This window comes from Pygocentrus nattereri, chromosome 1 (genome assembly GCF_015220715.1).
Source record: "Pygocentrus nattereri isolate fPygNat1 chromosome 1, fPygNat1.pri, whole genome shotgun sequence".
In the NCBI taxonomy this organism is placed as follows: domain Eukaryota; kingdom Metazoa; phylum Chordata; class Actinopteri; order Characiformes; family Serrasalmidae; genus Pygocentrus; species Pygocentrus nattereri.
In genome coordinates this window covers 36,072,365-36,097,861 of record NC_051211.1, presented here as the reverse complement: position 1 = coordinate 36,097,861, position 25,497 = coordinate 36,072,365, and the positions used below count along the sequence as shown (strand labels likewise).

The following is a 25,497-nucleotide window of genomic DNA, read 5'->3' as shown; positions in this document are numbered from 1 at the left end:
ATGTGGTCTATACAGGCTGTATAGCAAAGGATTGCCAGTCTACCCTTATATTAGAGAATATCTGCAGTAGTCTATGAACCATTCCACTAAATTTGATCAGATTACAGAAAGACTGTGAAACTCCAACCGTCTCCAGTGTCTGTTGCATGCTTTAATTGTCTATGTTTAAGGTAAAGTATGCTCAGAAAACACGAACAGATTCAATCGTTAGCTTGATGCTAATTATTAGGCATTCCCTTTGGCAGGCTCATAGCCTTGTTTTTTCCATTTTTACAGCAAACAAATTTCTGGTAACATTTTTTCTTTTGAAAATGCCAACTTCCCTTTAGATTTCACAATATAACAGAAATACTTCAACATTAGTTGGAATAAAATTTAACTTAAAATTTTAACTTAAAACTTAAAATAAAACTATGAATGTCTTTTCCTTCTCTTACAAAGTTGCCATTTCTGAGATACAAGCGATGATATGTGCTTCCAGAGTGACGGATGTATGAAATGAGCCATGGCCTACAGTAAGTGTCAGGAGCTTGCTGTGCCTTTATCTAGATATCTCCAAAGCTGAGTGACAAGAACAGGGAAAGGTCATCCTTCCTCATGCCTGAAGTGACCCTGATCCACTGCAGCCCAGTCCACAAAGGGCAGCTCACGAATAATTGGGCTGAAAACGCTCAAACTGGAAGCCAGTGGTGAAAGTCAATGGAAAGGTATGACATTTCTTTCTTTGACAAACAGCCAGAGCTGACCTTTTGGAAACTGAAAATGCTAAGCAATTTGTTCATGAAAGCCGTCGCGTTGATTAAGATGGACTGGTGGGATTATACGTGGGCAAAATAATTAGGGGTGAAAACCAAACGGAATACCTACCTGGATGGCCTAATTAGCCACAGACACATAGACAAGGTGATAATGAACTGTTAGAGCATAGTGGGGCACTCGCTTGGAAAAGTCATTACTGTGCATCAGTGCCATGTTAGTTTATCTCATTATAAATGCGTATCATTTTCGGTCACAAATTCAATTAATCCCAATTTGCTAGTACAACACGACCCTGTTCTCAATGACCCCAATGATAGTATTAAAAGGCTAATTTAATACTTTTTCCTTGTATTTTATCTTTTAACCTGATGTCCCATTATTGACAATTCTGTGATTTTATGTACAGTCATAATTCAATTATACATAACCATTTTTCAACATCTCTATATCCCTTAAAATTAAACAGGCTGTTATATTGTTGTGCCTTTAAGACATAGCTATTTAAATTAACTTGATTCTGATTGGCTGTCAAGTAATGTGCCTTATTCAAAAAGCAGTCCAGGCTAAAACACTCCTCACAACATCAACAAGAATGTGCAGAGATGCTGGCTGCTGCTGGCTGAACAGGTCGACGTTTGAAAATGAGGTTTTTTATTTATTTATTTATTTATTTTATACAGGTCCTTAGAAATGTTATTCACTATTCTCTCGAGGGAATGCATCACTTTGAGTTATACGTTGGGGCGGGGCACCAAGATGATCCATATTTTCAAAAAAAGATGAGGGGGGCACATTAACAATTAGGAGGTCTTGAGCACTGGGAAGGGAACCACTGTCTTAATCCAGGGACAGATGTTTAATTCAGAGAGGGGTGTGGATGTAAGAGTAGGAATTGTGGGTGTACATATTTAAAAAAATTATTAATATAGATAACTTTCATATCATACACCTGTCATTAAAATGTGTTTATTAAACAGTATACAGTAAATTCACTCCAATATACATCATTATTTTATTTTAGTTTGTTTCCTTCGGGGTTGCCATTAGGGCTACAAAGCAGACTAAACCTTTGACGCCTTTAGGTAGGGCTGGTCGATAATAAGATAACGATAATTATTGCGATATAACTTTCCTCAAAAGAACTAAGAAAAGTTTTCTTGAAATAAGAAATGTGCGACAAATTTTTGATATAATACACCATTCTCACACTTCCACGTTCTAGTAACAGCCCTGGTGGCGTTTTCTACTGCAAGCAAAGCGACACTACTCTGCTGTCACCAGGTGAGGGTGCACTTCCGAGTTTTTCGACATGATTAAAGACGGAGGGGGTGATGAGTAAAATGAGTCGCCAAATATATTTTAGCAACGTCTGAAATAGATGCAACGTCTAACTGTGCTGTCCTAAAGTGAACTCATCTCTTTCCTAACATCCTAACAAGCTTTAGCAACACTCGAGTCACTCGCATAGGATGGCAATTTGATGTTACTGTAGATCAAACAAGACACAAAAGCACCGCCTTCAGTTTAAACTAACCTAAAAGGAGGACTCTAAAAGGCGGGCTTGTGTGGTGTCAGGTCCCTGATAGCAAGAGGATAGTGGACCACTGTGGGCCCACTGATGGCAAAGCTGGCGATCCAATGGCATTTTGCTCAGCATTTTCTGGGCAGTCCACTGACGGTTAAGCAGAGTATTAGACAAAATTCCACTTATAATTGATCATTTTCTGCTCATTTTCAGAGTCCATTAACTTTTTTTCCTTCCTTCTTTTCTTTAGTTATACTTCGTAAATTAGTAGTTTAATAGGCAATTTTAATATAGCTCAGTGTGAGCAACAACATTTTATAGAAAATCATTTTATATCAGGCCTAGTCATTTTTTGTCTCTCAGTTGTTTGTAATATTTGTTTATTTGTCTAAATTAGAAGAATGTGCACATTTAAAATTTGCTTGGGGAGATAAAAACTAGTTACAGCTTGTATGCAGGACAGTAATCTGGGTAGTCCAATGGTGGACCAGCAGTTGCGTACAGTTAGCGGGCTGCTGACCTAAGCAAGCATATATCGGTCCACTGGCTTGGTATTTGCTATATTTCAACTCACCCCTCAAATTACTATAGAGAAATACAGCTAATGTTTGATCATATTAAGCTGATGTTGTTGAAACTAAACAGTTTAGCAGTGTTGTTGGCCACTTGTTTAGCATTTGTCATGGGACAGCTGAGTGCTCGTCACCACACAGCTAAAAATAATCTATTCTCTTTCTGAAATTATGACCATTACAAAAATTACAGCCATGCTTTTCCAGCTGGTAAAAACAGCCAACCAGAAACGTTCTCCCACTGTCCCAAGACAGATGTGTGAAATGGTCCACTGTTTGGTGAGTGTTTGTCATGCTCTGCCACTAAATGATCATTTAAAATAGTAAAAAAACAGCCTTCAAAGTTGAAAGAAATAATGATCGGGCATTTATTGTGACATGTATCAATGTCAAACAATATGAATTTTGTTCACTGTGATAACATTTTTGGCCATATCGCCCAGCTCTACGTTTAGGGATCAGCTATGACCCCCGGAAGAACTTGCACCAAGGTTTTTGCCTGCAATAGCAGACTAGCATGACAGCCTAAAGTCCCCAAAAGCTGAAACAAGCCCAAAATGTGTGTATAAACATAAATGTTTGAAACAGGGTGCACATTAATATTTTCATTTAAAAATTAATTTGAATACTTAATATGTGTCAAGTTTAGAATAATCCAATCTAGGTATAAGCAATGTGCCACCAAATATGCTACCAAACATGCTACACTCTTCAGCCATTTCTCTTTCTGTACATGTCTTAGTTCACAGGTTGCCAGCTATTCAAGCCTAAGATCAATATGCATTGTAAGAGCCAGTTAAGGGTTAGTTCATTTGTTGTAATGACTTAGTTAAAAGGTTCAAGTATGGTAAGATCATTTAATAAGAATTCATGGTAATTGTATTTTCTAAAATGCATAATTTGGTAATGTGGATATTTTAAAGAATTTTATTTTTTTTTGCTGCTTGCGCGTTAAGGCCATATGACCGAGCCGTATCGAGTCCGGTGTACTGTTTATTTTGTGTCTATAAGTAAACCTTTAAAGGAAGATTCGGGCTCACTCGCGTTTTTGAAATACTGGTTGTTAAATGGACAGTAAATGGTGGTACAACTGAATTCACAAGGGAAACGGAGTGCCATATCACGCATTCATAAGACATCTTATTTTTTACAGTCTGCAATCAAAGCATCAACCACATTTTACCAGCATCCGAAATAAGCCTTACAAAATTACGCCGTAACATTACTATTTCCACTCCTGACTGCATTGTCAAACTAGCCCAATTTGGCAGGAAAAAAAGTGAATCTGGCAACCCAGAACAGGACAAAGAACCAGCGAGTGAAATATGTGCATGTAAAAAGGGGCACTCATTTTTTCTGATTGCTGTAGCATCCCTGCATGCTCAAAATCAATACTGTTTGCCAAATGGAAAAAATGTAGTTTCACTATGGCAGCTGTTTCCAAGGCTTTTCTCAAGCTTTGCAATAGGATCAGGGTGGCACTGCCTTCCTTCTTTAGTTTTGGGGAGAGGGCAATGACCCAACCCCCCCTTTACGTATGGTACTTAAGGGTGAATAACAGAGAACTGTGTGTAAGCAAGAAATTTCTGAGAATCAAAAAACTACTGGTGAGAAATTACAACCAACCTACATTGGTATTCAGAGATAATAAAGAGCACATAATGCTAGACAACAGGCATCGGTTTAATCACTCCTTCACCCCCTCTCATATCAATGAGACCTACATCTCATTCTGAAAGCACAGATTGGTTTTAGGCACGCTGTTCATGAGATGTTACACCTGAACAAGCATATCACTGCTATTTGCCAGTCTGTCAGTTTTCACATCCAACGATGACGTGTCTTCTTGATATGATTTGAGACTGATTATAGAAGTTAAAAATAGCCCTGGGTTGTGACTGAAAAGTCACAGTGTGAAATCTCATTAAAGTCCCTGAGGCCATGCACAATTAGTGACTAACTCTGACTTGATTAACCAAAGCAATAAAACAACAGAACATAACAAAACAGAAAGCTACACGAGTGTTATAGTGACTTTCACTGTAGGCATGTAATATCAAAACTTGATATCCAGCAGGGTTATAAGAATAACAGAAGTTAAAAGAAAGTCTAATCGTCTGCTGAGGACACTGAACTTTTTCAATATTCAGAGACCATCTGTGAGTAAATGCTACAACATCCATAACAATATACTGAGCTCTATCACTGAGATGGGGTTATAGATCAATGGATTTGCAATAGGAACAATTCACTTACTCTCCAAACTGCCTTCAATGTCATTTTATCAATAGACAGGGCAATACATCCTTGCTTTGAATAGAACAAGAGTCACTACAGGCTATTAAAATTCAGCAGTATATGAAGCCATCCATTGTCTCTACTCGGCCAGAGAAGGCGATGAATTATGCCTTCTGCGTTTTGCTGTATGCTTTGCACAGCTAATTTGAGTCATTTAGTCATTTGAATTATAAGGAAGTCACTAGCAGAAATCAACATAATGATCTTTTAGAAGAAACAATAATTGTGACAGTGATAATGATGGAATATTTTCTTCTGTCAAAGGAAGCATGTACTGCTGCAAGAGACAATGAAGTTTAATGTGGAATTCCATTGATTTTTTCAAAATCTCTGCTTAACCCTATTATCTTTTCATTTCACTCCATTCAATGTCTCTGAACAAATGACTGACATCCTTTTTGCTTCATATTTAATAATTTTGCCTAGTTTAATGGGGACAACTGGATAAAAAAAAAAGATATGTCTTCAATGTCCTGTACACATTTTGTACACATCTGAGTTATTTGGGGTCAATTTGACCCCAGGCTGTTTTACCTGTCTAAGAAAATAACAAATATTAAAATATTTTAAATGATATTGAAGTCACTACACCATGAAATGTTATAATCTTCAGAAAACTTCACTCTTCTTCAGGGGAAAACATAATTCTCAGCAGAACTTTGATATTTCCCTGAGGTTTAAAAGGCTGGGGTCAAATTTAGCCCAAGGATAAAATATGTTAGTAAGTTTGAGGATAACAGCAGGGTTATTTAAATGAGCAAGACGTGTACAAGGTAACTCAGTGTGGTTTACTACTGAGTATTACTGAGTCATAATTGTTCACAGTTGTGGTGATAGAAACCAGACATCTGAGTTGAATGCCTCTAAAAGCTACATCACAGACCATTATTAAAATTGTATGGTTAAAAATATGTTACTTGATATCTGAGAAGTTTGAGTTTTGGGCATAATACATGTTTAAAAAGCCACTCTAGGCAGAGAGGTTGTCACAATTGGCCCCTCCCAGTCATGCATATGCTCTTACTTTCCAGTCCTGTCCATGTGCATTTGTGTTTACCTCACTGTCCTGCCCCCTTGTTTCGCAATTCCACCCCTGATTGTTTCCACCTGTTTTCCGCCTATCCCTCTTCATCCCCGTCTTATTTTTATTAATCACCAACTACAGTGCTCTTGGTTAATCCAAAATGTTAATAAACCTCAAACATGAATGTTTAAGAAAGTAAAAGTTTTGGCTTTCTTAGGAGAATTTCTATATGTGCACAATTATTGGGCAGCTATTATTGTGCAGAATTATTACGCAGTTAAATTAAAAGCACACATTTTTTCCATCTCACTTTTTTATTTTCATCTCTTCAAGTGAGAATTATAAACAAACAACTCAAAACTTTCCATAAACATTTCTGACATATATAAAAAAATCAGTGACCAATACAGCCACCCTTCTTTTCAATAACAGTGATAAGCCTTCCATTCATGGAGTCTGTCAGTTTCTTGATCTGCTGATGATCAACTTTTTGTGCAGCAGCAACCGCAGCCTCCCAGACCCTGTCCAGAGAGGTGTACTGTTTTCCTTCACTGTAAATCTCCCGTTTAAGAATTGCCCACAAGTTCTCATTTGGGTTCAGGTCAGGTGAGGAAGGGCGCCATGTCAGAAGTTTTTAATCTTTAACCCCTTTACTGGCGAGCCATGCAGAGGAGTACTTGGATGCATGTGATGGAGCATGTCCTGCATAAAAATCATTGTCTTTTTGAAAGATGCAGATTCTTCCTGTACCACTGCTTAAAGAAAGTGTCTTCTAAAAACTGGCAGTGGGCTTGGGAGTTGATTTTGAGCCCATCTTCAACCCGAAAAGGTCCAACCAGCTCATCTTTAATAATACCAGCCCATACCAATACCCCACCTCCACCTTGCTGGCGTTTGACTCGAAGTGGAGCTCTGTGCCTGTTACTGATCCAGCCACGGGCCCATCCATCTGGTCCGTCAAGAGTCACTCTCATTTCATCAGTCCATAAAACCTTTGAAAAATCTGTCTTCAGATATTTCTTGGACCAGTCTAGACACTTCAGCTTATGTGTCTTGTTCAGTGGTGGTCAGGTTTCAGCCTTCCTTACCTTTGAACCACTGAACATCTTGTACTTCTTGGTACTCCAGCTAGGTTGCAGTTCTGGAATATGAAAGAACTGGAAGATAATGGGTTCCTGGTAGCTTCACGCTTGATTCTTCTCAAATCCTTGGCAGTTAATTTGCGTTTTTTTTCTCAACACATTTCTTATGCCCCTGTTAAATATTTGCCTCAAAACGTTTGATGGTTCTGTGATCACACCCCAATATCTTAGCAATTTCAAGAGTGCTGCATCCCTCTGAGAGACTTTTGTTAATTTTTGACTTTTCAGAGTCAGTTCAATCTCTTTTTTGGCCCATTTTGCCTAAAGAAATAAGCTGCATAATAATTATGCACACCCTTAGGCCACACCCTCCCTCATTACACAGATACACATCACCTGCTATGCTTAAATCCATAAAATATGCCTAAAAATGATAATATGGTCAAAATACTCACTTGCCTAATACTTGTGCACACAGTGTATAAGCCCTGTGTTTGCCCTGGTCTGTGCTGGTCTTTGTTTGATATGTGTGTATGTTTGATATGTTGGATGTTTGATCTGTTCTAAGAGTACTGCTTAAATTCTGTGTTTGTTTTGTTATGTCCGTTCCTCCTGCTCTCTGTGTTGGCTCATGGAACTTGGACTGTCTTGACTATGACCCTGGATTTGCCCTGAATAAATCTTGCGTTTCTGAGCACATGCGTCCACCTCTACATCGCTCCACGTTACAAAGGACAAAATGTAAATCAAAACACTACAAACAAAACTCAGATGAATCAAAATTTTAAATTATTTTTGGAAACTACAGACACCGTGTACTACAGACTTAAGAGGGGAGAGACCATCCAACTTGTTAGCAGCACACAGGGACAACACAGGGACATTGCTCTCCCAAAACTGTTGTGAAAAGAGGGGATGCTACACAACACTACACATGTCCCAACTTTTTTGAGATCATTAAGTTCTAAATGAGTTAATACGTTTCATGAAATGGTAAAATCTCACTTTCAACATCTGACATGTGATTTATGTTCTGTTGTGAATAAATATGTGTCTATGAGATTTGCAAATCATTACATTCAGTTTTTATTTACATTTTACACAGCGTCCCACTTTTTTGGAATTCGGGTTATACATTCACAGTGAGATTGATTAAGCTACAAACAAGTGTTTTAGGGACGACTAACAAGACTTTAGTTTTGTCTGCATTTAGTTTCAAGAAATGATTATCCAACCAATGTTTTAAATCTGTATTGCATGTACTTAGTGACTCAGCTGAGACTTTGGGAGATGCAGTGCTAATATAGATCTGGATATCATCAGCATAACAGTGGAACTTAAGCCCATGATTTGGAAACGATATGACTAGTGAAGAGATGTATAATACAAAAAGGACGGGTCCAAGGACAGAACCTTGGGGCACTCCCTGAGCAACTGGAACAGTAGATGACTTGTGTGAACCTATAGAGATAAACCGTTGTCTATTAGCAAGATAGGAACTGAACAAAGCAAGAACTAAACCTGAAATGCCTCTGGATGAAAATAAGTGTCACGATTCACAGCATCATAGGCTGTAGTGAGATCAAGGGAGGATGAGGATATTAAGAAAACCAACATCATTAGACAGCAACAGATCATTAATAGCTCTTAATAGGCCAGTCTCAGTACTGTGTATTGTGGAAGCCAGATTGGAAAGGCTCATACAGATTATTTCTGCTAAAAAAAAAATCCTGAAGCCGAGAGGCCACAATTCTTTCCACCTCTTTAGCTAAAAAATGGAGATTGGAGATGGGTCTGTCATTGGAAAGTAATGAAGCATCTAACCCAAATTTCTTAAGAATACGAGTCACAGCAGCTATTTTGAGAGAAGTAGGGACAGAACCTAAGGAGAAACACTGGTTTATAGGATGAGCTATAGGAGAAGAAATGGCACAAACACAGTATGTAAGAAGGGTCAAGTTGACAAGAAGAGGAAGACGACTTAGAACTGATCACTGTGTCTTTAGACGAATCAACAGGAGTGATAGATTATCAACATCTGAAGCCAAGTAATTTGGGGAAAAGAGGACTGTTGGTCAGTTGGAAACTGCAGGTAAATACTGTTAATTTTACCTCTAAAGAAATCCTGAAAAGCCTGGCACTGATCAGGGTAGCAGGGAAAAGAGGACATGGGCAGTTGAAGTGTTTTGTGTATGGTCCTAAATAGAGTTTTGGGCCTACAAATGCCACCATTTATAATAGTTAAATTGTAGGCAGAACTGTAAGCATTTAGGGCTTCCCTGTATCTACAGATGTGCACCCTAAAAAATGATGAACGCTAAGCCCATTTTTCTTACATAGGTACTCAAGACACCATCCATTAGCTTTCATAGCTCTGAGCTCAGAGGTAAACCATGTTGAGGTACGAGTTTTGAGATGAACAGGAAAGTTAAATATGTTATAAATAATGTCATTGTAAAGTGAAACCATGACATCAGGAGAGGAGAGTTCAGAAAAGTCTAAAAGAAGTAAAGTCTGAGGAGATTCGTAAAACAGATTAAGACCAACAAAATTAAAGTTATGGAAAGAGACAATGGTCTCACAAGATGTTTAGTAGTGGGTGGCCTAAGATAACATTCAATGAGCTAATGGTCAACCAACAACAGAACCAGGAACAGAAATATTTTTGCGACCAGTAGAACATAAGTCTAGTATATGACCATGACTATGAGCAGGGAAATCAGCATGCTGAGTGAAACCCAAACATTCAAGGACCGTCAGGAGCTCAGTGGAAAGTGAACAATTTGTGTCAAGATGAATATTAAAGTCATCCAGTAACATAATAGCAGAACAGATGGATGAGGCCACTGTAAGTAGTTCACTTAGATCAGACAAAAATTGAGCAGCAAATTGGGAGGGCAAAAGATTAGCAACAAAAGCAATGGAGAGAGAGAGAGAGAGGAAACCTTCAAAGCTAGTAACATGAAAAAGCACTTCTTTAATCTTCAAACTGCACCTAGACCTCACCCTTTACTTGTGAGACAAGGCTTAGCCATAAATGTATATCTTGATGGTGCTAACGTTTTTCAGTCAAGGTGGTCCCCAGCCTGTTGCCAAGTTTCAGTCAGCGGAAGCGAATCCAGATTTTTCTGATCAAATCATTTATGATTAATGCCTTATTACTTATGGAGCGAGTGTTCAGAAGGCCTATTTTAGCAAGACTGGTTGAAATTTTAGAGGTGACATGAGTCCAGTCAGAGTGACATGAACAAAGTTCAAAGCATAAACTTCATCTCCTCTGCAGACCAGTTTCTGCATCCTAAATGTTATAAACTTTCACTATGACGCCAACGCACATGCACAGAACTTTCTGATTGGGAGTTTAATCGAAAACAGGTGTTTACATGGTTAGTATTCTTCTATTAAACACATTACTTACAGGATTATCCACCCTGTCAATCAAATAGAAATTGTATTCTGAATGGCCTCAATCACAGGAGTCTATTCTGACTGAGGCGTATACGTAGATATATTCTATTCTGATTGAGCTATTAGTCAGAATATTACCAGGCTACATGTAAGCGTGGCTACTGGATGCGTTTACATGCACTTAATAATTTGAAAATCATTGGATTTTGGCATTTATCTGATTACTGAAGTGGTCACGTGAACAGCACTTTTCAACTAGGTCTAGAAATCCAATAAAGAGAGCTGGTTTGCAGTTATCAGATTACTAAGTGCATGTAAACGCACTGGGGATTTTTTTCCTGTGATAACTGGTTTAACGTTGGCGGTGGGTGCTGTCTGTCTCTTCACTACTTAGTTTGGCATAATATAGCTTACTACTTTGCTAGCTAGTCCTGATAGTAAGTGATTCATGCATTTCTTTTTCAAAGACTGCTGCATTTGTAACTCCTTTTGGGCGGCTTTATGTGGTTGCTTTACTTACTATTTAGTTTTAGTACAAATTACAACAAGTTTGACTTCAAATGAGAAGCCCTGGGGATGATTAGACTGCGCTAACTGGCTATTCTTGTTAGCTCTCATGCTACCTGCTAATCAAGCTTGCCCCATAGACAGCTGGCTGACTAGCAATCCATACTAAATCCAGTGACTTGATTTAAAAGTGTACCTCACTGAACTGTACATCAGGTTACTTACTTTTTAGCAACAGGCAACAGTTTTTGATTATGAGGGACAGATGTACACATTCAAATCAAGTAAATTCAACACACTGTTGTTTCAAAGCGTACTGCTTTGACTGGAGCGTCTTAGCCACAGCTGTTTATCAGTAGTTCTCTATCTATTCTTGGAGTGCCACTGTCGTGATCCCAACCAGGGGTGAAATATAATGGAATACAAATATTGGCAACATGTATTCAGAATATAGAAATTAGGCGTCTGTATTCAGTCCAAGTTGCATTTTTAAAGACAGTATTCAGAAGAATCATTTCGAATACTCCCCCTAGAGGACCTCAATTAACGACTACCTCACTTAACGAGTTCCTGCGAAAGCCTGAGTAGACTGATAAATCAATGAGAATCAGTTATCAATCTTCGTTGTTACTGAGGTCTTTAAAATGAATGATCAAACTTATTATGTCCTCAGTAGTGAGCATGTTTTAAAGTGGTAAATCTAGCATCAGTGTTGTACTTGACTCCTGCTGGAGTGAATTGGGGGAGCAGCAGTGGACTGAAGCAGGTGGTGAGAAATGGAAAAAAAATATATGGATTTTTCATAAATGAATAAATGAATAACAGTGCGGATCTGTATGAATTAAGTAAAAAAAATTCCCATCTTCTCTGCCAAGTACTGTAAATATATTGTGAATATGTTACTTTTTTATGTACATATACATTAGAGCCATCATTACTTTTTCAAAGTGATTTGCCCAACCCTGTTCCCAAAACACCTGATGCAACTAATAAACTAATCAATAAACCCTTTCTGAAGTGAACTGGTTGTGTTAGAGCAGGGAGAATTCAGAAACACATGGTCCAGTGGTTCTCCAGGACCAGGATTAAGAACCACCACTGTAGATGATCTGAGGATGCCTGTGCCGTCCTGTGCTGTACTGTACTGTACCTCTCCAGTAACTTACACTTTGGCAGTGTTAGTAAATAAGTTGTGTGAACCTATTACCTCAATGAAGGCCCAGAATAATTCTTTCTGTAGGCAAAACATAGAGTTCCACATGAAGAAATCTACTTGGATTCTGGCTTTAGTACATAATTACTTTTTCACACATTTCCACAGGTCTGTCATATAGACCTGGTAAAGACCTAGCACTGTCTTAGCTTGTTAGAGTCAATGTAAAGCTCTGCTCTTTCAGTGCAACAACTTCATTTTCACACTTACAGCCTACAGACTTAGCAAAAACAAAACCAAGTACAGTTCCAACCAACACTGGGAAACTGAAAAATGTAATGTTCTTAATTTACGTGATCTAAATGTGGACATAATTTTCACATGAATATATTACATCAACACAGCTGTGCCTTTCAACAAGGAAAGATAGCTACTTAGTAGCAAATTTCCTACCAAATTTCCATAGTTATATGAAAACGAACAGGGCTTTCTTACCAAACCAGCAGCTGGACACTGAGAAAAGTGATGAATTGACTTTACATTTATATTTACAGCATTTAGCAGACGCTCTTATCCAGAGCGACTTACAAGAAGTGCTTTGTCAATCTAGAGAAAGTATCTTTGCTAGTTACCAATAGCTTAGACTTGGTTCAATTGTGTACATCATTTGAACATTAATGAAGTCCGCTCAACACAGTTATTACCAAAAGAGAGACATCAGCACAACCGTCCATCCATCCATCCATTTTCTAAGCCGCTTCTCCGTCAGGGTCGCGGGGGGTGCTGGAGCCTATCCCAGCAGTCCTTGGGCAGAAGGCAGGATACACCCTCACCAGCCCATCGCAGGGCAGACAGACAGACACACACAGACAGTCACTCACACCCAGGGGCAATTTAGCATGTCCAATTGGCCTGACTGCATGTCTTTGGACTGTGGGAGGAAACCCACGCAGACACAGGGAGAACATGCAAACTCCACACAGAGAGGACCCCGGTCACCCGGCCGGGGAATCGAAACCAGGCCCTCCTTGCTGTGAGTCGACAGCGCTACCCACCACGCCACCGTGCCGCCCCATCAGCACAACCGTGTCTTTCAAAAATGACATTTTCAGTGTAACTGAGTTGTGATTTGATGTAAAATGCATGAGAAACTTACCAGGTCATATTGGTGGTGGTGATAAGACCCAGACATCCAAAAGCCTCTAAAGGCTCCTTCACAGACCATCATTACATGAAATAGTTATGAATACACTGCCTGATGCCTTGCAAAAGGATTTTGGCATAATACATTTTTTTTTTACACATGGAGGGTGTTGCAAGGCAAAATAGCACACTAAGAAAATGTATTTCTTCAGATTCACCTCTAGTTTACTGTTATCAAAATTACACTGAAAAGCCCAGAAGACATGGGAAGGTTCACTAGAGCTTTTGGATAGTAAATAAAATGGCTATACTTGTGTTGCGGAGATGGCACCGTCTAGCTCCTCCGCTGTAAAGAAATTCAAGTTACTACGTTTCAGTAAACGGCATCACTTCATACCAAAACACTCTGAATGACTTTGTTTACAAGTCAAAGGTGCTTTGCAGACGCTCTGAAAAATGTGGTACACCCCTTTAACAGACTTTCAGAGACGCGCCGTTTTAAGACCTTAGTAACTTGGCTACCTTAGAAATGTGACTTCATTAAAGTTAACAGGGCGATATGCAGTGTTTCACCTCCTGCTGACGTATTTAAAGTTCAGTAAAATCAACATTTTAAAGCAGCAGGTACAACTTTTTCCACATCGTTCAGTTTAAAAAGCGGCTTTGTTCTTACCAAGCCCGAGTCCGACCAGCAGCCTCCCCACGAGCAGCACCTCTTTGCCGGGCGCCGCGCTCAGGACCACGCCGCCGATGGCGAAGACGCAGCTGGCGAGCAGCACGCAGACTCTGCGCCCGAGCAGCCCGTTCAGACAACCGCCGGCCAGCGCGGACACCGCCGCCGCGGCCACGCCGCATGACACCAGCAGCTCCTGCCACAGCGCGGTCACGTTGCTTTCGCGCTTGAGTAGCAGCACGGCCCCGGAGAGCACGCCCGTGTCGTAGCCCAGCAGGAAGCCCCCCAGGGCGGAGAAGGCGGCCAGCACGTATACGAAGGCCGGCGTGTCGTCCCGCTGCAGCTGCTTCCGCGCGGCTCGCTCTGGGTCTCCAGCAGCAGCAGAGACGGAAACGGCGGCGGCAGAGTTGACTGAGGCCGTGGAGGCGCTCAGCGCGCCCGGGCTGCTGAGGCTGGAAGCCCCCGCCCCTGTGATGAGGCTCCTCTCGCCGTCGTCGCTCGCCTTTTTCCGCCTCTCGCTCAGCAAGTTGCTCATGCTGCGGAGGCTGTAGTCATGGTGGGGGAGTTTGCGGGACATAAGTGGGCAAAAAGTGGGGGAAAAGACAAAAAAGGGGGGAAGAAAAAGTTGCAGACTGGATGAACGGCTGACTGAAGTCTGTTTGGCGTGGAGTTGTTTTTATTATTCACTGCTGCCTCTTTGTGCTCGAGTTGAGCTGCCTACTCTACTCCGATCTGGCGTCCAGCAACATCAACATCACCATCATCAGAATCATCTTCATCACTGCCGTCGTCGTGGTCTTCCTTATCATCATCATCCTCCCCATCCCTGCGCTCCAAGTGCTGAAGAAGAGGGGAGTCGCGCAGCCAAAGGTAAGAGCGCGCGCGAGGCTGTCGCTGCTTTCGTCATCACCAGCGTGCGTATGTTATATGCTGAGACGTGTGACGTGAGAAGGGCTCCACGCGCACACGCATACACACACCACGGGTGGATGTCTTCACGAGCAAACGTGACATTCTGCTGCCACCCAGCTTTTGTAGTTAGTGCAGTACAGGATCCAGTTGAATATATGCTGTTAGAGTATTAAATACATGTGGAGACTATATTATATGGAGTTATATACGTTCATGTTCATTAGTATTTGGACAGGGACAGTCATTGTAATTTTGCCTCTGTACAGCACAGTGGCACTGAAAAGGAGCAGTTAAGATGTTACTGAAGTGTAGACTTAATTCAAGGGGTTCAACAAAAATACCTCATTGCCCATTTTAGAATTACAGACAGTTTTTCACACAGTGCCTGCATTCTTACAGGCTTAAAAGTAACTGGACAAACTAACATAATTGTAAACACAAGGATTGGATGTATATCCTTTTAGTTAGAGTATAGCTTGTAGAGCAGAAAGTATAACTCTATACACTTCAGAATTCATCCTGCTACTGCTATCAGCAGTCACATCATCAGCAAACACCAGCGACCCAGATCCATTGGCAGCCATACATTTCCATGCCATAACACTACCTCCACCATGTTTGACAAGTGATGCGATATGCTTTGAATCATAAGCCCTTCCTTCCCTTCTCCATGCTCATCTCTTCCCATCATTCTGGTTCGACTGAATCTGTCTAAATGATCTTGTTTCAGATTGAGGAGGGTTTTTTTTAATAGATGTCTTGAAGTTTAATCTGGCCTTTCTGCTCGAGTGTTGCCAGGTCTTCAGGTGAACCTTCTGTATTTACATTACAATCAGGCATCCCTTGATTGTAGACTTTGACAATGATATGTTAGCCTCCTCTACACTGTCCTTGACCTGGTTAGAAGTTGTGAAAAGGTTTTTCCTCACCACAGAAATAATTCTGCTGTTATCCACTGCAATCGTTTTCCACAGTCCTCCGATCTTTCGGTGTTGCTGAGCTCACCAGTGCATTCCTTCTTTTAAAGAATGTACCAAACTGTTGATTTGTCCATAATGAAATTTTCTGCTATCTCTCTGATTTACTCTGGTTTATTTTGTTTTTTCAGCCTAATGATGGTCCCCATCACTTGCATCTACATCTCTTTGCACCACATATTGAGAGTTCACATGAACAGCTTCCAAATGCATATTCGACATTTGGAATCAAGCTCTTATCTAATTAATTTGTCATGAACTAACAAGGGAACAGGCCATACTTGGCCACGGAACTGATTGCCAGTCAACTGTCCAATTACTTTTGAGCTTGTGAAAATGGAGAGACTATGTAAAAATTAGCTATAATTCCTAAACGGTTAATGCCATATTTTTTGTTACACTCCTTGCACTTGAATTACATCTTGACTGCTTCATTTCAAATCATGGTAGTGGTATACATGAAGCAAAATTACAAAAAGAAAAAAATGTGTCACTGTCAAAATATCTATGGATCTGACTGGTGTCTGGCTAATTACATTGAGTATTTCTTCTCTTTCTAGTTGCATTAGTTTAACCTTGTGTGCACCGGTATTATTACTCTTTTATTCTTCTTGAAATGGAAATACACAATGTTTGCAAGATTTCTGCATAATCGAGTCATTACAAAATATAAACAATGTCTTCAGAGTGGTTTGATGTGTAATGCTCCATTCTGCAGAACCTCAAAAATATTGAAAATGGGGATGATAGGAACCAGATGTCTGAATGATTTAATGCCTTTAAAAGACACCTGAAATTTTACAAATACAGTGCCTGAGACCTGAGACACTGATTGCGTTTACATGCACTCGATACTCATAATCATATTACTGCAGTTACAATGATATTTCAAATGGTCATGTAAGCAGCATACTCCAATTTCTTAGATCGGAGTAAGGTCTAGAAATTCTTTTAAGAAATCAGATAAAGAGAGCTGGATATTAGCTTAGTAATCAGCTTTGTCAGTGTATGTGTACTCTTACTCGGATTTCTTTCGATTTGTCAGTTTGCACATGTGAGAAAACAGACCACGGTGCTGGAAATAAGCAAGCAGCATTGCAACAGATGGCAGCAAAACACTTTTGGAGCGATACTGAAACCAGCTACATGTTTGACGAAATGATGGATTTAAATATTCTCCATATTCTAGATGGTGGTTTTGGATAGTAAACCAAATTTATGGTGGAGACATTGTGACCACCACTGTAATGAAATCCAAGTTTCTACGTTTTTCTACAGTGCACCACCATGTCACTCAAGCCACTATGAATGACTGGTTACATCTCCACAATTCAATTATATATAAATTAAATAAATAAAATAAAACTTGTTAGCTTAAGTGAGTGAGGAATGGAACTCCACCTACTTATCTTTGGAGTCAAAAAGGTTAATTATGTTAAGTGATCTTGAAATTATTGATTAAGTATGCTAGACACTTCACTCAAAACCCTGTGTCCCCAGCTTGCTGGTGGCCTTCTGTTAATGCAGCTTGTATTAGCCATCCACTAGTCCTACATTAATGGTCAGGTTTTGACCACAGAGCTGCTCTTGGCTGGATATTTTTTGGTGGTGGAACACTCTCAACCCCCAGCAACACCGCTCAATACTCTTGTACCAGTCACACACACCCAACCATGCCATTACCATGTCAGCAGTAACACTGTGAAGTACAGCCATATAACTACTTGCGACCCCTACATACCATACATATATTTATACATGTTCTGTTATGACTTTAAATACATGTGTTGACAGTATCACATCAAAATGAACGAAGTAACTGCATTTTTTGATATGAGGGTTCCAAAACAGTGAAACGTTTTAAATGATTCTATCATAATGTTCAAGTTTTTGCCTCGGAACAGGGCTAACTGTGATTTTATGGGTTTGTTCAGTGTGTAGTTTGGAAATGTGTCCTCTAACATCAAAATCAGCTGTGCTATAGCCTTTATTTTTCTCTCACTTTATGTAAATCTTATCTAATTTTCTCTGTTTGGGTCATCCTTCATACCCATTCAGCTTTGCAGAGCATGGTGTGTGCTCATGCATTTGAGCAGTATTAAATAGTTTGATGAGATGCATGGGTCATCACATTTGTTGTTTATAAGATGCCTGAGGCATTTCAGCATGGACAACAGCATGATTTTAATCTTTTAAGATGCAGTTAATGTGGTTGTTTAGGCTACATGAGGAAAATCAGTTTGTGGCTACGAGAGTGGGGGTTATCTGTAACACCACTGTCTTCCTTTCTCCTTCACTCTCAACCCCCAGCAACACCGCTCAGTACTCTTGTACCAGTCACACACACACAACCATGCCATTACCATGTCAGCAGTAACACTGTGAACTATTTCGAAATGAACTATTTTTTCATTTCGAAATCAGCATTTTTCTTGATTTGCCAAAGCTTTAATGGCACTCAAATATCTGAATACTGTTTTCTTTTTTTTTTGGTCAAAAATCAATATCTGGGATGCAAACAGGATGCCTGAGTGGTTTCTTGTGAAGCTTTCCTATTCAGAGAGGCAATATAAAGGCTGGTGATTATGTCCATTATACAGGGCCTGTAATAGACCAATGGCAACTCATTCAACTCTGTTGTGTGTCATTACATCCTTTCATGGTCATGAGGCATCCTGGGTCCCTCTAAACAAGGGTTCAAACAAAGTACCAGAACCTTTGGCACCAGAAAACTAGAGAAGTACTTTTTCCATTATGAGTTTATTATTTACAGTTCAGGTTTTATGTGTTTTGGTGCCTGTCCATATTTTTAACATTGCTGATGACACCACAGTCACTGTCCTCATTAACAGCAGAGATGAGACAGCATATTGGCAGGAGATAAGCGACGTGGGCCAATGGAGCATCAGTAATAACCTTGTACTGAGCGCTAGCAAAACCAGAGAAATAGATTCGGACTAAGTAACGGTTGGACCACTTGATTGTCTGCATTAACAGGGCAGTGGTGGAGATGGGTGAAGTTTCAAATTTCTTGGCATGCATATCTCTGAGAAATGAAGTTGGACACAAAACACCACTCTAATCAATAGGAAAACCCCTTACATCTTAAGGAGTTTGAAGAACTGTGGCAAATGGAAACGGATACTAGTGAATTCCTGTTGATGGGGCCAGAGCAGGACTTTCAGACTGGGAGTCACATCATGTAGATCATCCCACCTTAAACTGTATTTCTCCCGCTACAAACACATACAACACATTGCAACACATTATGTGCAAAACTTTTTTTCTAAAACATGCAGATTTTGATCTTGTTTTCTCACTTTTTATTTACTACACTGAGATAACTAATTTGACTTGTTAACAATAAAATTAAAACTGGTGAAACGTTCATCAGTCAACATGCTATAAAGTGGCAAAAGCTAAGTAAGTTAACCTGCTCAGATATGACCTCATGCTGGCAGCCAGAACCAGAATCTCACCATTGCTGAATTTGATACGCTAGTCTCCTGAAGTTGGTGTAAGCTTCTTTTACAAATTTCTGTTCACCTTAAACAATGCAGCAGTTACAGTGCGCACATACAATGTCTGAATGTAAACGCTACATCATTTAAGGTGGAATGGGAAATGTGAAAGTAGATGACTTCAGCTTCACCTGATCTCTGTCTATCGCTATAGTGTTGAGGGTGTCCAGAGAGGATTCATGAAGACTGCACTGCCATGCACTTTATGGAACAAAGTGAAATGGTTTTAGTGAGGTTTTAGAGGAACATGGGGAACAACCTAACGCGGACCACAATTTAACATGGTTTTTATATTGTTATCCAGGGTCAAGCAGTGTGTGTTTCTGGCCATATTACCACATTTTCTAGCCAAATCACAGCTATTACTGAGCATTTTAAAGAGATCTGTGCCAAAGAGTGTTGTCAGTACATGTAAGTAATTATTTTCAACATGAGTGTTTTTTGGTTAATCAGCTGTTTGTGTTAATCACAAAACCCAACCTTATATTACTGTCATCAGCATCTTGTTGCCTACAATATAAAACCATTTTGAAGCATGTGAGAAGTTCACAGCAAGCTAGGATTAAGTACAGCTTCCGTACTGCGGGGTTAGTTGTTACACGCCGTTGACACTAGGCCACCTTTAGTAAACGAACAAATAAAGTCCATTTTCTGTTTTTGTTCCATATGTTTACACAGATTTTAAAATGAGAAAACATCTGAAAACACGGATTTTTAAAATTCCGTTTAGTAGTGTCTTTCAAAGGTCAGTATTTTACTTTAAATAATTATTAATAAAATTGACATTAACAGTTAGTATAGCTGTAGCTATTCAAATATGGGAGGCAAATCCTGCCAAAAAGGAAACGAAAATGAAAACAATAAAATGTAAATGCAAACCTCTTTTTGCCATTTCTTTTTCCAAACATCTGCGCAAATATCCTGCCAAAATTGAAAATGAAATGAAATGCCTTCATTTGCAATTTCATTTTTCACATGAGAACGAGCCGTTTGTGACAAAAATAAAAATAAATTGAAAACGCCTATTTGTCATGTCATTTTAGTCATTATTCTGTTTTTTCACGGCCAAATCTAAAATGAAAAAGCTAACAGACAAAAGAAAATGCAAACTTCACTTTGGCTTTGGCTTTTCTTCATGAAACGCAGAATTCATGTCAAAACTAAATAAAAATGCAAAGTTTACTTCCTTATTTCTTTTTCATAGCGTTCGGCTACAAATCTGACAAAATTAAAATGAAAATGCAAAATAAATAAATCAACAGCAAAGTGACAGTCTGTGATTCAGTTTTCTTCGTGGGCGCGCTTTAAGTGTCAAAATGAAAAGGAAAATGAAACTTGCTGGAGATTCACTTTTCATTTTCCAGTTTTCTTTTTCTTTTTCTATCTGACCAACATGCAAGTATATGTTAATTAGCACTAGGCGGGGCTACGGGGTACATTTTATGACATCCTCAGCCATCAGAGGAGAAACACGTCATGTCTGAATGTAAAATGTAACCCCCAAACAGCTGGACAACTCCGTCAGAAAAACAGCTAGCTAGCTATCTTTTGAGGGATCTGAGATTCGTGTATGCCATTTTCAGTGTAGACATCCCGAGGGTCTTGCGACGTTGTGTGAAGCTACATTTGAACGCCAGTTTGCTGTTAGGACATGGTATAATTTTGTGTTACAGTTTACAGATTATAATCCTGACACTGTCCACACCTTTCCTAAACGTCAGTTTTTTTTTTTTTCCAGTCACTGCTTAGTAACCATCTCACTATCCTTGTCTCGCTCAGGCTTTCATGTTTTTAACATTGAGCGAGTGTTCCTGTGAATGTACCTTGAATATGAAGCTCCAGGTATTCGACAGATGTGCCTGAAGAATCTGTAGAAGTGTGATCTGAAACTTTGACAGAGTAGGAAATGTCCATTTCAAAAGCAATATATATATTTTAAAAAAGTGTTAAAAGTTGATTCGTCCTCAGCAGTGATCTCTATCATCAGAGCTACAGATGCAAAAAAAAAAAAAAACATTTTGATTGCGACTGAGGCAGTATGAGCTAGACAGGTTGGGTTATTAAGTTTGCTGCTTTTTTCTGTCTTTATGTACATTTCAGATGTCCAGTTTTTTCCAGTAATTTACATCGTCTTCATTGGCGTTAATGTTTTGCTTGTCAAGAAAGGATCCATGCTTTATAGAGAAGTATTGCATGCTACTGTTTTGATAGGCTTTTTTCTCGTGCTGATATCACAATAAAACTCAGTGACCACTCAAAAAGGCAGCCAGGTAGGTGCCCATCAAATACTTGTGCCCAGGAGTCCATTAATTTGATGAGAGGCCTGGTTGTGATGCTAATAAAGCTGGAACTGTCCCTCCATTCTCTTCAGTGTCAGATGCTGAGCAAAGCCTGCTTAATACTGTCAAAAGTTTGTAAAATGTCCAAAACAAACTAACAACTTTGAACTGAAGGTGTTTAGGATCCTGTTAAAGTTATGAGAACTGAACGTGACCTCCTATTCCCCAGCTTGTTTTGCAAATTTTCCTTTCCAACTTAAATGGTGCTGCAGTTCCATTCTGGTGCCTGTACAAGCTGTAGCATTTCACAGAACACAGAGCGTTCTATGAGGAAGCTGGTTACAAAGACACCAACTTCAGCCTCGTTTAAAGATGAACATCAACCATGCCCATTGACAGGTTGGTTTCTTTTTAAGGGTACGAAAAGTGCCGACATCCCCTTCACAGCCTGGAAAGGTGTATCATTTCTGCAAATAGTCCGCCATTCCCATGGCTGTTGCTCCGTTGTTGTTATTTCCCTCTGGGCTAGATTGTGGGCTGGTGTGTGCAAATTATGGGGGCATAAATATTGATGAGTCAAGGCTGTTATGGAACAGTCTGGGATTTTTGGAATCAGCCTGTTTTACCACTCTCATGTGTAGATGCAGGATTTGTTTCTGAAGTGTTTGAGTTTAGGTACATGTTCCAAACACTCTTTATTCAGCTATGCTAGTGTAAATACAGTTTTCCATTCTATTGTACTTTTATGTAGCGGACACCACCAATCTAGTCGAGCCAGAATCACACTGCTTAGGAGGACTCCACATTCCTGAACTTTGAGCTCAGGACTGTTTCAAAGGTCAAGGAGATGTCATCCAAACAGGTTTAGGGTGCCTACAAGTTTTATGACTCAAAAGGATGTTATCTTGAAAATATGGACACAGTGGGAGGCCTGCAACCCCCTTTGCTCCACATGGCAGACCATACCAGGCCATAAATCCTGGCCTGGAATCCAGCTGCAGATCTTCCCAACCTTAACTAAGCTATGAATTAACAGAAATCATTCTTTAGACTGCACCAATACGGAATTTCCACCATTCAATCCAGAGTTATCAAGAAATGGGTTGCTATGAGAATCTATAACAAAGCTAGCCTTTTTAGATTCCATTGACAATTTAGATATAGAACCACCACACCCAAGTAGTGAAAATGAGGCACATCACACCACCACTATGTGCTTATAAAGAATCCATGGAACTTGGACATTGTCTGCTTTGAGTATTAACATTTATATAATCTATAAGCAATACTACTTGTTATTAGTATTATGTGTGTTATCTAAAATAGTACTTATATCCCTTTCTACTATTGATTGCTAGAAATACAGAGTGTCAACTTTAATAACCAACAGCGAAAACCATCTAATTGTAATGAGTTAGATGGAGTGACCAATATGTATCCTGAATGTGGTTTTCTTTTATTTCCTTTTGTCCTTTCCTTTTGTGGTCAATTTTAGTTCCTCAACATTTATACCGTCTATAGTATAGGAAAAGCACTACCAATGTTCTTTAACATGTGCTGTGTATCAGGTACCGAGGCTTAAACTCTACCTTATAAACATATCTGAATATTCTGTTCATTCATTGATTCTGAACGTTTAACCAAGTTGATGATATAAGAATGTTCCTTTGTTTAAGATAACTGAAACAAAGAAGGCAGTGATTCTGGGAAAGGCATTCCTAAAATTATGCACAATCAATTAGGGTTGGAAACAACGAATAGCTAATTAAGTGTTAGGTTAGGGAAACCTTTGAGCACTCTGATTCCACCCCAAGGGGAAGGGTCAGCGGTTGGAGCAAAACCCCAGGGCACAGAACTTTTGGAGAGACAGAAGAGACAGAAAGAGATACAGAGTGAGCAGGAGTCAGCTTTCTCAACCAGAAGATAGCTGAACTCCTAAGTTTGTGCGGGCCTTAGTCAGAGAGACAGGCCAGAATTGGAATGCTCCAGGATCAGATCTGCTTAGATCAGTCCATCTACAGACCTTCAGTTTAGACCACCCTCAGAGGAGGAAGGTAGATGTTTCTTGTCTGCTAAAGAGAGGTATTTAGTTAAGTTAGCGTCACCAGCCTTTGACTGCAATTGAACCGGACACAGGAAAAGAACAAGCGGTTCGGACACCACAGAGACCCAGCAGCACACCAAGAGCCACACACTAATCTGTGAGCAGATTAACCAGCGAAAGGCTGTGAGACGCCACCCTCAGACGGCCACGAGATGCTGTCACCAATCCCTGACGGGAAGGTGTATGCCCACACGGCGACACAGCATGTGCGACCAGCGAGGAAACAAAGCAACACGTGAGCTCCGGCCTCAAAGTCAGGCCCTTTGGAAGTCAGCTGATTCCCACATAAGCCGGTTTCATCAATTGACAGTCACCAATTTATTTAATAAGGCAGTGTTTAATAGGTACATCTAACTCAGCCATATGTAGTTACTCCCATCCAGTTAGTTCTTTACAGAGACTCTTTCAAGTTTAAGCTTCCCACGTCTTCCCAAGAACCACCCTGCCTCATATAATTTAACTGAACCACTTCACGCAAGCTTTATTGTCCTTTTAACTTTTATCCTTTTGTTGTGTTTTGTTCTATTTTCTTTCATCTGTCATTGAATGTAGTCCAAGGTAGTTTAATATTTAGCCAATAAACTCCATTTTATTGAAGCATCCTTGGTGCGAGTGTCTCTCTCTCTTGCTCTGTTCTGTGAACATCGCATAAATCCAGGTTACCTCAAATCCTCATCTATAGGTCTGAGCAATAATAAATGAATATTGCATAGACCGCAACATTTAGTTGACAAATGTTCTTCAGCAGTGTTCCCAATGCTTTAGTTTACACTTACACACACGCTAGAGTCTATCCTAGCAGCCATAGAATGGTTGGCAGGATACACCCTGGACAGGTTGCCAGTCCATCGCAGAGTTTACACTTAATATAAACTAAACAGTAATCATTCCTCTTTTGTGAGCCTATTCAACCACACCGAAGTTCACTTTGGGTGCAGTCCTATTTGTTTAAGATGAATTGGGTAATCAGACAGCTGGTTTGGCAGTGGAAAAATCCAGATGGAACATTTTTCACTCCCTGGACACAGTTAAATGATACACTACATGTCCAAAAGTATCCAGACACCCTTTCAAGTGAATTCAGCTACTTTAATATGCATGCTTTAGTGACATAGGCATTCAGTACCACATACATAGGTGGTATAATCTCCATAAAAAAGACTACCAATAGAGTGGTTAGCTGTGAAGCAGTCGCACATGAGCATGAGGTTACCATGTCCACACCCAAGTGTCAGGGTGTAAAGCCCCCCACCACTGGGCTGTGCAGCAGTAGTACTGCATTCTCTAGAGTGGTGGAGCTCCATCCAGTACCTTTGGGATCAGCTGGGGTGGTGTTTGGGATTCAGAATTAATCATCCAGCATCAGTAACTGACCTCACTAATGCTATTTATGCAATCAGATCCTCACAGCAATGTTCCAATATCTAGAGTAATACCTTCCTGGAAGAATAGAGGCTGTTATTGCAGCAAAGGGGATCAAGCACCTTATTAATACCCTTGATTTTAAAAGAAACTATGATAAGCAGGTGTCTGCACACTTATGGACATATAGCATATGTG

The 25,497-nt window shown here is 39.8% G+C and overlaps 2 protein-coding genes across 2 annotated transcripts in view; one reads left to right on the top strand and one right to left on the bottom strand.

Moving 5' to 3' along the window:
- The window catches only part of LOC108427068 (proton myo-inositol cotransporter), a 130,272-nt gene extending 115,515 nt beyond the window's left edge, over positions 1–14,757 (bottom strand). Inside the window, exon 1 of the mRNA XM_017696990.2 lies at positions 14,145–14,757. Within this exon, the coding sequence (XP_017552479.1) occupies positions 14,145–14,721 (577 nt within the window). The 5' untranslated portion in view covers positions 14,722–14,757. The remainder of the gene's footprint in view (positions 1–14,144) is intronic.
- Positions 14,758–14,890: 133 nt separating this feature from the next.
- The window catches only part of LOC108427067 (mucin-2-like), a 53,995-nt gene continuing 43,388 nt past the window's right edge, over positions 14,891–25,497 (top strand). Inside the window, exon 1 of the mRNA XM_037541532.1 lies at positions 14,891–15,014. The gene's annotated coding sequence lies outside the window, so the exon portion shown is untranslated. The remainder of the gene's footprint in view (positions 15,015–25,497) is intronic.